Source organism: Mastigoproctus giganteus, chromosome 7 (genome assembly GCF_048544385.1).
Source record: "Mastigoproctus giganteus isolate SK-2022 chromosome 7, ASM4854438v1, whole genome shotgun sequence".
In the NCBI taxonomy this organism is placed as follows: domain Eukaryota; kingdom Metazoa; phylum Arthropoda; class Arachnida; order Uropygi; family Thelyphonidae; genus Mastigoproctus; species Mastigoproctus giganteus.
Genome location: NC_143581.1, coordinates 3697995 through 3712418, shown reverse-complemented (window position 1 = coordinate 3712418; position 14424 = coordinate 3697995). Strand labels below are relative to the sequence as shown.

At 35.8% G+C, this 14424-nt stretch overlaps 1 protein-coding gene across 2 annotated transcripts in view; it reads right to left on the bottom strand.

The window, feature by feature from the left end:
• Positions 1-423: 423 nt before the first annotated feature.
• Positions 424-14424, bottom strand: part of Nulp1 (Nuclear localized protein 1) — a 231935-nt gene continuing 217934 nt past the window's right edge. Inside the window, exon 14 of one of the 2 annotated variants that reach the window (XM_090377506.1) lies at positions 424-1348. In XM_090377506.1, coding sequence (XP_090233632.1) covers positions 1249-1348 — 100 coding nt within the window. In that variant the 3' untranslated portion in view covers positions 424-1248. The remainder of the gene's footprint in view (positions 1349-14424) is intronic. The other variant, XM_090377505.1, reaches the window with a different exon arrangement.

Below are 14424 nucleotides of genomic sequence, written 5' to 3'. Positions count from 1 at the left end.
TCTTTGCTTTTTTTTTAAGTAGGAAAAAATCTTTTTCTTTATAGATAACTGAAACACATAAGTCAAAATAAAATACACTTAGAAGTTTTTCTTAAAGTTAATAACACACTAATAGTTTCATAAATATTTTGCAGATTTCCTTTCTCAAAGTGACTGGGAACAGTTGTCAAGATTTCTCTTTTATTTTTCGAAGCATTTCATCTATGAAGTAACAATTAAAAATAAGCAAAACATAAATTTGTTGTTATTTCATGAAAAACTCAGGAAAGTAAGCTGGAGACATTTGTGCATATTATATTTTTATTTATTAGTGTGACATGGTATCAGTTTTTTGAAACAACAGTCTTTGCTGGGAATAATATTATAGTTAATATTAATATAATAGTAATGATAAAATGCAGGATAGTGTAATCCTTTTATTCAAAGTATGTTTTATTAAGATGGTAGTTTAAAAAAATAAAAATGAAGCTGTGTTTGTTCATAATCATCCTGTAATATGAACTGACTAGGTCTGCTTGTTTATGAAGTGGTAAATACTGAAACTCAACAATATTTATTTTGTTTATAATTAGAAATTTTTTTACTGAAGTATCATTTTTCATCTGTATGCACTTTCTAATTATAAATATATTAATAAATTATTAAATGACACTAAGAAAGGCCTATCTGTTGCATTAAAAAAGAGGTCATTATATAAAGTTTGCCTATCAATATTCATTGCAAAATTAATTGTACAACCAGAAGAATAAAATACTTACAGAAGTACTTGCATTTTTTTTTTATATCACAACACTTGATATTAGGACACACCATCGAAATAATCCCTACAAAGTTATTTACATTAATTGCTAACACACTTTAGCTGCAGCGTAAAGGAGAACCAAAATGTCATAATAGAGATCACTGAATCTTTTATGCTGACTCCCTTATCCTCAATACCACTGGAAACAGGGAATGTTAATAAAAACATCTTGTATTCAGCTACTACCCTTAAAAACAAATGTACACAAGAATTAAATGCTCCCTTGCCTCAAAGTGTAACATTAAACTCACTTGACAATTAACCATTCAAAACTTCTGGACAAAATAATGACCATTTTTTTTTTCTTTTTCTTAAATGGATCACTTTAAGAAGAAATGTTTCTGCTCAGTCTTCTCTATCATCATCACTATCAACATCACCTTCATTTGGTACATCTGCCATATGAATATTACTAAGAAGGTCTCTCATTGCATCTAACAAGGAAGTTACACTACGCCGAAGGTCATTTGAATCATTTTCTGCGGGTGCTGCTCCATCTCTCTGGGGTGCAAGTGGCATTGCACCTTGAACAGGCCCTTCTCGAGGCTGAAAATTAAGATATAACAATTAGTATCTTTTTACATCTCCTTTTTTTTTTTCCAACCTATATATGTCACCTGATATCACATAAAAATGGAAGAGAAATATGTTCTATAATATTTGTTTAAAATAATAACATATCAGCAAATCAAAATTTTAATAACAGTTACATAATGGCTATACAGGAAAGAGACATACTCGAATTCACTGCCAAAATTCTGTGGTCTGTAGACAAGAACAATAATTTATAGTTCCTTTCAAAAGGAGAATACATGTATTAATTCCTGCTAAAAATTTAAGTTTTAGAAGTTATTTTAAAGATATACTAGAAACTCTATAAAATGAAATGTAATAGTATTTGCCGTATAGTGCAAGGAAGCCACAGGCTTTTGCTGCAAAAAACAAGTAGATAAGAAAATACAAATTATATACATCCCTCCTCACACAGGTAACTATCCAGTTGACCTTTGAATTTATTCAAATTGTCAGCCTCAACTATCCGCAAGGGCAACTTGTTCCAGCAATCAATGACTCACTAGCTAAAAGAAAACTTCTGTAATCTAATCTAAACCTCAACACCCCTGTAATTTGAATTTACGACCCTGTAGTTCTGAAATTCTTTATAACAGTGAGAAATCCACCTTCATTCATTTTACTAATCCCTCTCAGATCCCTTTCCTCCTATACTGTTTTTAATTCAATCCCACCATAATATAATTTATTTGGGGGTTGCTATTCCCCAAGTGTAAGGCACTCCATTTAGCAGCATTAAAAATGTTTAGCAGCATTTTCATTATGGACAATTAAATTACTTGCTAGTTTTATTTAGTCCATATTCATTTATTCATTTTAGTTATCAGAATTTTTTACATTATATTACCCAACACAGTCCCTGTATTTTATTTAGTAAATACATGGGCTGTGTTAGGGTAACTAAGAGTAAAAACAGGTGCATGTATGCTTGCATGTACACCAATGCTAGGAGTATAATTAATAAATTTGTTGAGCTTGAAGTGCTAGTCAAGACATAAAATGCAGATATTGTTGGGATATCAGAGATGTGGTGTCACACAGACATAAGCAGTGCAGAATTGGAATTTGGGGAGTACAATATGTACAGAAAGGATAGACAGGACAGGAAGGGAGGAGGGGTTATGCTGTTAGTTAAGAAACACAAAATCTTCTAAGGAAATGCATCCAACTGATGTAATGGCATCTCCATAGTAAAGTGGACAGGAGCAGCAGTGCTCAGCACACGCTTCTTGATTAGACCGGGGTTCAAGCCCATGACCATCAAATACGGAGGATGCGGAAAGGTCAGGGAATGACCACCGCATATCCCCGGAGCAATATGGCCTTAGTTGCTAATGCTCCTAAAAACCAAATAACAACGACAACCAACTGATGTTGGTGGACAATGCAGTGTTGAGTCTGTTTGGTGTGACATAAACACTGGGAAAGGAAAAATGAGAGTAGGTGTGTGTTATAGGACTAATGAATCTGATGAGTATAATGAGCAATTGTGCAGAGAAATAGAGTGGGCCAGTAAAAGAGGGTGTTATAATGAGTGATTTTAATCCCCCCCATCCAGAGATTGACTGAAATTTGTGGGCTGGTCATTCACAAACTAGCAAAACTTTTATGGATTTATTGGATGATTGTTTTCTACAGCAGCATGTTCGGGAGGCAACTAGAGGGAGTGATACTCTTGATCTGATTATCAGTAGTGATTCTTCATGCATTAAGAATCTGCAGATAAAGGAACCACTAGGTGGCAGTGATAACAGTGTGCTGAAGTGGGATTTACTCAAAGAGGTAACTAACGTCAGGGGTAAAGGGAAGGTTTTTTGCTTTTGTAAAGGTGACTGGTGATCTGACTCGGTATTTAAATTCTATATGGTAGTATAGACTGATGATGTTACCAACAGCAACTTCAAAATGGGAAGCATTCAAAGAATTAATCTTGGAAGCTACTAGGCTTTTCATACAACTAAGAAATATTGTTCAAGATTTAGGCCTAAATGGAGGTCAGATGATGTTATTGTTATTTCGTTTTTAGGAGCATTAGCAACTAAGGCCATATTGCTCCGGGATATGCGGTGGTCATTCCTTGCCCTTTTCGCAACCTCCGTATTTGGTGGTGACGGGCTCGAACCCTGGTCTAATCAAGAAGCGTGTGCTACGCACTGCTGTTCCTTCCCACCTGGCTATGGAGGCGCCGAGGTCAGATGAACTAATTAGACATGTGGCAGAGTAGAAAAATGCATGGGATACATATAAATTAGGGAGCGAAAGGAATTAACTAAATTATTAAAAACTATTAAAACTTTCCCCAAGGAAGAAAATAAATGCCCAACTTTTTCCTAGAACAAACAAATTATTGGAGGCAAATGAAGTGGGGATATTACTGTTTATTTATTTATTTTTTTGGTGTTTTATAAGCTTTGCTTCCTTGCATCACATTGCCAATAGTAATACTAATTTTTAATTATCTATTATTATTATTATTATACAATTGTTGCTATTAGTAATTTTGTTGAGACTTATGAAGGTCCTGCCAAAATTACTGATAGCAACAATTGTATATTCATTAACTCTGCATCTCTGATGCTTTACCAGTGAGATTCCTTCCAAAAATAACAAGCTTGCCTTAACTGTTGGCTGAAGATAAAATCTGTGATTTTTCTGTACCTTCCTAAATATAAACACATTTTTACTTGGTATGGTTTTGCATTTTTTTTTTATCATCTTTCGAGTTACTGCACAAGAGAGCCTATCTCATCTTGCACCACCATCACATTTGTTCTACTTTTACTCATAGCAATACCAGCAGGTGAACCTGATGAGTATCAATGTTACTGAGCTTGGAATTGTGTGTTGGTTTCTAATTCAAGTTATTTCCACATGATCTAGTAAATGCAATTTATCCACTTGATTATCAACAATGCTAAATATTTTTTAATAATTTGTCTGAAAGATTTGTTATTATTTTTGAATAACGTATTATCATCTTATATCACATAAGATGATATTCAGATTTTGCGCACTTTAGGTACACCAAATTCAAAATAAATTTTGAAAAAAATTTTAAAACTGAAGCGAATAATAGTAACTAATATATATATATATATATTTTTTAATTGATTTATATGCATAATAAGAAAATGTATGTGAATGCACACGTTTGAAATTCTTGCATTTAATGGTTTTTAAAACAGGAAAATGGAAGAGACCAACAGTCATCTTTTATGTTTAAAATGATTTTTTTCTCATTTTCAGAAAAATTAATACTGTATTTTCTTTCTTTCTTTTTTTTTTTTTGAAAATAAAAGGTGTAAAAAGCATAGCATTTTTAAATATTCAATTTTTTATTAAAATCTAAAAAATACATACAATAAATATTGCAATTTAAGAAAAGATGAAATATCAATATACTTCTAACAGAATTCAAAAAGAAAGTTATCACCTATCAAGTTCTCCGCTACTGGCTTTCTTACGAAAGCCAGTAGTGGAGAACTTATGTTGTAAAACATAAGACACTACTGTGGATTTAATCAATAATTATTTAAATATTTGGATAAATACAAAAATAATCTAATCAAAGTGTGATTAAGGAAACTAAAAGCTATTCCTTTACTACAATTTACAATGTTAATTGGGCAAAAAAAAAAAAAAATAAATAATAATATTATCTCAGAAACACACATAATTCAAACGTTCACAAGACTAGCAACGCAAAGCTTATAAAAGACTAATTTTTTTAAAAATTATGCTATCTCATATAATGAAAAAAAATTATTCAGCTCTTTCTTTTTTGATATATTCATTTTGGAATACACATACACAGTATAAAACTAGTAGCTTCATTGGGTGATATAGCTATTTAGATTAATCTCTAAAGTCCATTTTTAGCAAAATTAGAATTTGCAAGATATTGGTTTATATACTGGGAAATAGCAGATGCATTCTGGCCTTTCATAAAAATTTGAGAAATATTGGAATGCATCAGGTGAAATAAAATTCAGCACAAAAAAAAAAAGAAAAAAAAAAAGAAAAAAAAAAAAGATTTATTTTAATGAAATTACGACATAAGAATAAATTCCATAATGTATAATAATGTATCTTTACAATGTGAAGAGTGTAAAGCTACAAAGAATGTATTCTTACACAAAAGAAATACTTAAAGAAGGCAAAAGGTCAAGTGGTCAATGTGAGAGTACAGTAGCACTTGCTTTAGTTTGACTATGGGTTGATATCCATGTCAGTGCTAAATATGGTTAATTACTATATTATGAAAAAATGGTTATCTATGAATTCTTCTACTTATGTATTTGTGTACATAAATAGATGTATTTACTTATGTACAGGTAAATACATGGGCTATGTTAGAGTAACTAAGAGTAAGAGCAGATGAATGTACAATGATGCTAGGAGTACAGTAAATAAATCTGATGAATTTAAAGTGCTGGTCAAGATTTCAAAGGCAGATATTGTTGGGATATCAGAGATGTAGTGTCACACAGATACAAGGAATGCAGAATTGGAATTTGGGCAGTACAATGTGTACAGAAAGAAAAGTTACTGTTAGTTAAGAAATTTAAAATCAAAGGGATTGTATCCAGTTGGTATGGGTAGACAGTGCAATGTTGAGTCAGTTTGGTTTGGTGTGACATAAGTAATAATATCGTTAGGAGTGTGTCATAGGCCTAATGCCTTTAATGAGTAGTACAATGAATAACTATAACGAGAAATAGAGTGGGCCAGTAAAACAGAATGAAATATAATGGGGGATTTTTAACTTCCAGATAATGACTGGAACTTGTGGGTTGGTCACTCTTTGCTTTCGTAAAGGTGACTACGGTAGTCTCACAGAGTTTTTAAATTCTATACAGTGCGATCAACTAATGATGTTACCAATAGCAAATTCTAAATGGGAAGCATTCAAGGAATTAACTTAGAAGCTACTAAGCTTTTCATACCAACTAAGAAATACTGTTCCAGGTTTAGGCTAAAATGGACGTCAGATGAACTAATAAGACTTACGGCAGAGAAGAGAAATGCATGAGATGCATATGAATTATCTGGCAACATAGAAGCCTATGGTAGATATAAGCTAGTCTGTAATCAAGTCACAAAGGAGGTTAGAAAGGATGCAAAGAAAAACAGCAAGGACTTCTTTACTTTTGTAAATGCTAGAAGAAAGGGTATGAATCAGATTGAGCTGCCTCATATCGATGGTTTGACTATTGATGATCTTGCTCAGATAGCTGATAAAATGAATGAGTATTTTGCATCTACATTCACATATGAGGAATTCTGTAGGGAAATGGAGGACAGAAGCTAATTAATTACTCTAACAAGGAGTTAAATGATTTTGTAATAACTGAGAGCAAAGTGGAGGAGAAATTGTTGAAGTTAAATATAAGAAAGGCATCTGAGGTGGATGGGATCTATCCAGTTATATTATAGAAGGCAGCAAAGGAAGAAAGCAAGCCCTTTGCCATAATTATGAGAACATCCTTTGATTCAGGGAAGGTCTCCATGGATTGGAGATATGCAAATGTATAATCTGGGGGATCAAAGATTTGCAAATCTTTGATCCCCCAAATTGCAAAGGTGACACGAGTAATTACCGACCTGTTAGTTTAACTTTGTTCTGGAGAAAATAATGGAGTCACTGGTTAGAGATGCATTCCAGGATTACTTAGATAAGACTGCAGTTATAGTTCAGACACAGCATAGGTTAATTAAGGAGAAATCTTGTGTGATCAATTTGATTGGATACTATGATATGGTCACAAAGGAACTGGATGCAAAAAATAATTTTGATATCATAATCTTGGATTTCAGGAAAGCTTTTGATACTGTTGCACATGCAAGACTACGCAAGACTACCGTACAAATTAGAGCAGTATGGCATTAAGGGCAAGTTGATACAATGGATAAAAGGATGGTTGAGTGGGAGAAGACAGGGAGTGGTAATCAATGGGTATTGCTCTTCGTGGACTAATGTTATTAGTGGTGTCCCTCAGGGCTCGGTGTTGGACCCATTGTTGTTTTGTATATTTATCAATGATATTGATGAAGGTATATCAAGCTTAATGTCAAGTTTGCAGATGATAGAAAGGTTGGCAGGGTTGTTAATAACAGTAATGACAGTATGCTGCTGCAACAGGATCTGGAAAAGTTGGGTAGATGGGCTGAAGTTTAACATTGACAAATGCAAAGTACTGCATATGGGTAGCACTAACTGCAGAGAAATGTACCAACTATGTGGTATTACACTTAGGGTAGTGGAGAATGAAAGAGACCTGGTCTCTTTCAATTGTGCAGTCAGATATGAAGTTTTCTGAACAGTGCAGACAGGCTGCCAGAGTAGGTCATGGGGTCTTGGCAATGATATACTGGAATTTTGTGAGCAGGGATAAGGAGGTGATTATCCCTTTGTAGAAGGCAATGGTCAGGCCACACCTTGAGTACTGCATACAGGTCTGGAGGCCTCATTTTAGGAAGGATATAGAGCTGCTGGAGCGAGTACAGAGAAGGGCAAAAAGATTGATGAGGGGAACAAAGGGTTGCTCTTACCAAGAAAGGCATAAGTTCTGCAAATTGCAGGGTCTAGAAGCTAGGCAGCTGCAAAGTGATCTGATTGAGGTGTATAAGTCATTGAATGATTTGCGCAAGCTCAATGCAGATGGGATTACTTTCCTCTTTCTCAGATTTTGCACCTATGGAGACATAAATTTAAATCGAGGAAATACAGATGTTCAGAAATTTGTCTTTAGCCAGTGTGTGGATGATTGCTGTAACAAACTTCCATCAGTCGTTGTGGAAGTTGATAGCTTAAAAAAATTCAAGGAAGAACTGGACACACGTTTGGTGAAATGGGATTTTTTTTTTTTTTTTTTTTTGGCTGATGCTGTATAAGCTTGCTCTCTTGCATCATATGCTCTACTAATTCTATTTAATACTAATGCTAATTAATTTAATTTAAATCAAGTACACAATGTGCATGGCCATAACAAGCTAATAACACTACCGGAAAAATTTTTATTTTTTCGTCATACCTACCTCTGGAATGAAAGTTGGTTATTCTGAACAAAATTAATGTCCTGAGTATGAAAATATCAATCTTTTACTTCTGCACATCTACATCAAAAGATATACACATATTTTAAATTCCTTGTTTTTATAAAATATCAGCATACATGGTTGTAATTATTACACACAATATATGTTGCTTAGACATGTTTCCTTTTATACTCCAGAGACGACTCCATAGACAGGTGGGCAGGAGCAACAGTGCGTAGCATACGCTTCTTGATTAGACTGGGGTTCGAGCCCGTGACCACCAAATATGGAGGATGCGGAAAGGTCAGGGAATGACCACCGCATATCCCCGGAGCAAGACGGTCTTAGTTGCTAATGCTCCTAAAAACCAAATAACAACGTATACTCCAGATTGCTTTCCCGTTTAAGGAACCAACGTAATCTTCCATCATGGCAGAGTCCCAGCAACCTTGGTATTGTGTTTCCATTGCAGATACGTCCTGGTGGAAGCGCTCTCCTTGTTTATCACCGATATCTGCTAAGTTTTCAGGAAAGAAATCCATATGGGAATGAAGGAAATGCATTTTCAATGACATTCGGCACCCCATGTTCTTGTAACATTTCAGAAAGTTTGTCACCAGTTGCTCATAGTTCTCTTCTTTTCTCTTTCCAAGGAATCCATGTACCACAGCCTCGAAAGATCTCCATGCAGCCAGTTCAACACCATTCAGGTTTCTTTGAAATTCTTCATATTTTAGGAGCTTTCTTATTTGAGGACCTATGAAAATTCCTTCCTTCAACTTTGCATGAGATAAATTTGGAAACATTTTCAGTAAATATGCGAATCCTCTGCTTTCTTTATCTTAGTGACATTCTTAATCAGTCCAAGCTTGATGTGTAAAGGGGGAAGAAAAACCTTTTGTGGATCAACCAATGGAACATACTTTACATTGCTTTTGCCGGGAATATATTCATCTCTCTTTTCCCAGTGTTGTATGACATAGTGTTTGGCTGTTGCACGACTATCCCACAAACACAGGAAACAACAGTATTTAGTGAAACCAGCAACCCAACAAGCAGTCCAATCACTTTGAGATCACCACAAATATTCCAACCACAGCCATTGTAACATATAGCAGCAAGAATCTGGGACATACTATCGTAAGTTTCTTTCAGGCCAACAGCATGAACAAGAGGAATTGATGGTAAAGTATTTCCATTATGAAGCAATACTGCTTTCAAACTTAGCTTTGATGCATCAACGAACAAATGCCATTCAGAGGTATTGTGATCAATGTTCAGTTCGTGCATAAGACTGACGATGTCTTTGCAGACACACATGTTGTTTTCCATTGCAAACTATCTTGAAAACTCTTCATTTTGCTTACGGTATATTGTAATGTTTGTACCTTTGCCGAGTAAGTTCCACAGTTGTAGTCTGGATCCAAGTAATTCAGCCTTCTCTTTGGGCAAGCCCAGGTCTCTGATCAAGTCGTTTAATTCTTCTTGTTCAATGTAGTGTGGGCCTTTCCTTTTTTTGGCTCGTAGTCCAAATCATGTGAAGTACATGATTTGGACTACGACACGACATCTGGTAAAACGATTTCTTCTGTACCATTATCACTACTTCCAACACCCCAAGATTTTGGTGACACAGATACTGGCGGCTCTTTACAGTGTGGCACTGGGCTAATTGCTAATGGGATATTTGGATATTTCATGCAGTGCTTGCTCTTTTTGGAAATACCTTTTATTTTTGTCATTCAGATATTCCATAGCAGAAGTTGTCTGGGTGATTGATGCAAGTTCTGTGCTTTGTCTTCTCCATTTTAACAATGCATTAACCTAAAAACAGTAAAAGCAATTGGTAAATTTGAACAGAAGGTGAATTCTTGTAGTGTAGTTTATCGTACACTATATATTGAACAGTTGAATGGTATCATAAAATTAATAAAAATTTATTAATTTTTATTGACTTGTCTGGAAAAGTGCATCAAAATCAAAATATACTATATTGCAAGAACAGCAATGATGTACTTGCTTAACTTTTAGCCCAATAAACAAATCCAACCAAAAGTTAATAAGTTTAAAAATTGTATTTCAAACAGTAATAATATCTTTGTACCGAATCCAGTTATCTATCTATATCTTAAAACTGAGACGTGATAGGAAATTTTTATGATTGATTTTAAATTCTATACATAAAACTTGACCAGAAACAACCACTGATTTGCTAGAGGTAAAAATCATGTTGGGTAGTGTAATTAATTGAAGTACTGAAATAGTTTCTGAAAATAATGCTATCTGCATTATGTTTTTCCCTAGACTCTCTGGAGGATGGTGTGTCCTTCCAGTGACAGTGCTTTGGCTTAGTCTCCTTAGAAATCACTACATATGCCCATACATAATTAACCAAAATAACTAATACTAATATTATTTTTTAATCAGATAACACTGAATTAAAAATATTCCTTATCCAATAAAAACTCAATGGAAAGGCACTGCTGTGACCAGTTGACTATAGTAATAGAGGCATGTGATGCAAAGAAGAAAGCGTATGAGCTTATGTAGCATCAGCCAAAAAAAAAAAAAAAAATTCACATAACCATTCCCTCTAAATGTTTGTCCAGTTCCTCCTTGAATTTATTTAAGCTATCAACTTCCACAACGGCAGATGGAAGTTTGTTCCAGCAATTAATCAACAGCTGGCTAAAGGCCTCCGTAGCCTAGTGGTCAGGAGCGGGAGTGCAGTAGCACACGCTCCTTGAGTAGACTGGGGGTTCAAGCCACTGGGCCGCTTCCATAGCCAGGTGGGCAGGAGCAGCAGTGGTGCGTAGCTCACGTTTCTTGATTAGACTGGGGTTCGAGCCCGTGACCACCAAATACGGAGGATGCAGAAAGGTCAGGGAATGACCACCGCATATCTCTGGAGCAATATGGCCTTAGTTGCTAATGCTCCTAAAAACAAAAATAAACAAACAATCAAGCCCCTAACTGCTAAATACAGTCGATCTGCCAACCCGCACTGGAGCAGCGTGGCAGATTATGGTCCATTTCCCTCAACATGAATTGATAATGGCTGCAGTTTACCTTTTTTTTTTTTTTTTTTTCCTCTTTTGGCTAAAGGCAAATTTCTGCACATCTATTCTACAACTGTCTTTCCTCAATTTGAATTTATGCCCCTTATGTTCGTAATTTGAGCAAGTGGAAGAATCCCATCAGGATTCATCGCTCAACCCATTCTGCACCTCAATCAGATCAATTCACAGATGCTTAGTCTCCAGCCACTGCAATTTGCAGAACTTAAGCCTCTCTTGGTAATAGGATCCCTTCATTCCCCTCACAAATCTTGTTGCCCTTCTCTGTACACGCTCAAGCAAATCTACATCCTTCCTAAAATGAGGCTTCCAGACATGTATGCGGTACTCAAGGCGTGGCCTGACCATTGCCTTATACAAAGGGATAATCACCTCCTTTTTCCTGCTAGCAAAATTCCTGTATATCACTGACAAAACTCCATGACCTGCTCTTGCAGCCTGTCTGCATTGCTCAAAAAATTTTAAATGTGACTGCACAATTACTCCCAGGTATTTTTCATTTTCTACCACCCTAAGTGTAGTACCACACAGTTGGTACGTTCCTCTGGGGTTACTACTAACCATATACAGTACTTTGCATTTGTCAAAGTTAAACTTCAGTTGCCACTTCTCAGCCCATCTGCCCAAATTTTCTAGATCCTGTTGCAGTAGCACACTGCCATTACTGTCCTTAACAACCCTGCCAACCTTTGTATCATCTGCAAACTTCGACACTAAGCCTGATATACCTTCATCAATATCATTGATAAATATACAAAACAACATTGGATCCAACACCGAACCCTGTGGGAACTCCACTAATAACATTAGTCCACGAAGAACAGCAGACATTGATTACCACCCTCTGTCTTCTCCCACTCAACCACCCTTTTATCCATTGTAGCAACTTAGCCTTAATACCATTCTGCTCCAATTTGTATGGTAGTCTTCCTTGCGCAACAGTATCAAAAGTTTTCCCGAAATCCAAGTATATGGTATCAAAATTATTTTTTGCCTCCAGCTCCTTTGTAACTACATCGTAGTATCCAATCAAATTTGTCAGACAAGACTTTCCCTTAACAACCCATGCTGTCTCTAAATTATTGCTGCAGTCTTGTCTAGATGATCCTGCAATGCATCTTTATCCAGTGACTCCATTATTTCACCTGGAACAGAAGTTAAACTAACTGGTGTGTAATTAAGTCGTGTCACGCTTCGAACCCCCTTTATGAATTGGGGATACATTTGCACATCTCCAGTCTGTGGGGACTTATCCTGAGTCCAAAGATGATCTCATAATTATGGTGAAGGGTTTGCTTAGTTCCTTTGTTTGTTTGTTATTTGGTTTTTAGGAACATTAGCAACTAAGGCCATATTGCTCCGGGATATGCGGTGGTCATTCCCTGACCTTTCCACATCCTCCGTATTTGGTGGTGACGGGCTCGAACCCCGGTCTAATCAAGAAGCGTGTGCTACGCACTGCTGCTCCTTCCCACCTGGCTACGGAGGTGCCCGCTTAGTTCCTTTGCTGCCTCCTTTAATATAACTGGATAGATCCCATCCACCCCAGGCGCCTTTCTTATGTTAAACTTCAACAATTTCTCCTCAACTTTGCTCTCAGTTATTACAAAATCATTAAGCACCCTGCTACAATTTGATAACCTTCTGGCATTATCCTTCCTTAATAACTCCTCATGTTTGAATGTAGATGCAAAAATACTCATTTAGTTTGCTAGCCACCTGAGCAGGATCATCAACAGTTGAACCATTGACATCCAGTGGATCAATCTGAATCATCCCCTTCCTTTTAGAGTTTATATAAGTAAAGAAATCCTTGCTGTTTTTCTTCTTAGCATCCTTTGTCAAAGATTTCTCATTACAGTCAGTCCTCGTATAACATGTGTTTACACTACACGAATTCGATCATACACGATTTATAAATAGGGGAATGATATCTTATATAACACGAACCGAATTCGCTTATGCACGATTCGCCTTTGTCTTTACAAGAAATGGCAGTCGAATGCAGAATCACCCCAACCGAACGCAACACGATAGGAATGAAGAGAAGATTCTGAAAATGTATTTGTTTTTTATATATCAGTGAAGGGGTATTTGTTTTTTATATATCAGTGAAGGGGAAAAACATTTCGCCATAATAACGTAAAAAACAACACAATTCCAGCAATCGGTATATTACGTTATTTTATATATCAGTGAAAATGTATTTGTTTTTTATATATCAGTGAAGGGGAAAAACATTTCGCCATAATAACGTAAAAAACAACACAATTCCAGCAATCGGTATAATCGCAAATGCAATTAGATCGAGTTTACTACCAGTTTATAACAGATTGCACTAGCAGAAAGGCAACTGTAAATTGTTTTTATTGTTTTATGGTAGTAACCCTTAGAAATGTGCTTTAGTAAAATGTGAGGTGTTAATAGTGTATCTCTGCCTTTACGGTGTTGTTTATTCAGTCACTACACACGCACAACGTTGCTTATGTGTATCAAGCGTGCCTCCTCGTTTTGTAAAAAGGAAGCGTCCTGGTGAAGACACTACAGATTCAGAGAGAAAAAGAAAAGCAATATCGATAAACAGAGGCGGACTGGGTCAAAAATTCTTACCCGGGAAAATTTATAGTGGCTTCATACTATGGTTTATGGCCAAAATTACACCGGCCTCTGGCCCACCGGGGTTTCCCCGGCAAGGCTTATGGCCAGTCTGCCTCTGTCGATAGAGAAAAAATATGAAGTTGTGAAACGCTTTCAGCGAAATGAAAGACCATGTGATATTGCACATGCTACAGACCTAAATGAGGCAACGCCGAGAATTACAAAGAATGCAGAGAAAATAAAAACAACTTTCATAGCAGAAACAACTCAAAGTGTAATTAAAATCCATTAGATCAAGACACAAAGAATTGGAAGAGATGGAACGGCTGTTATCTG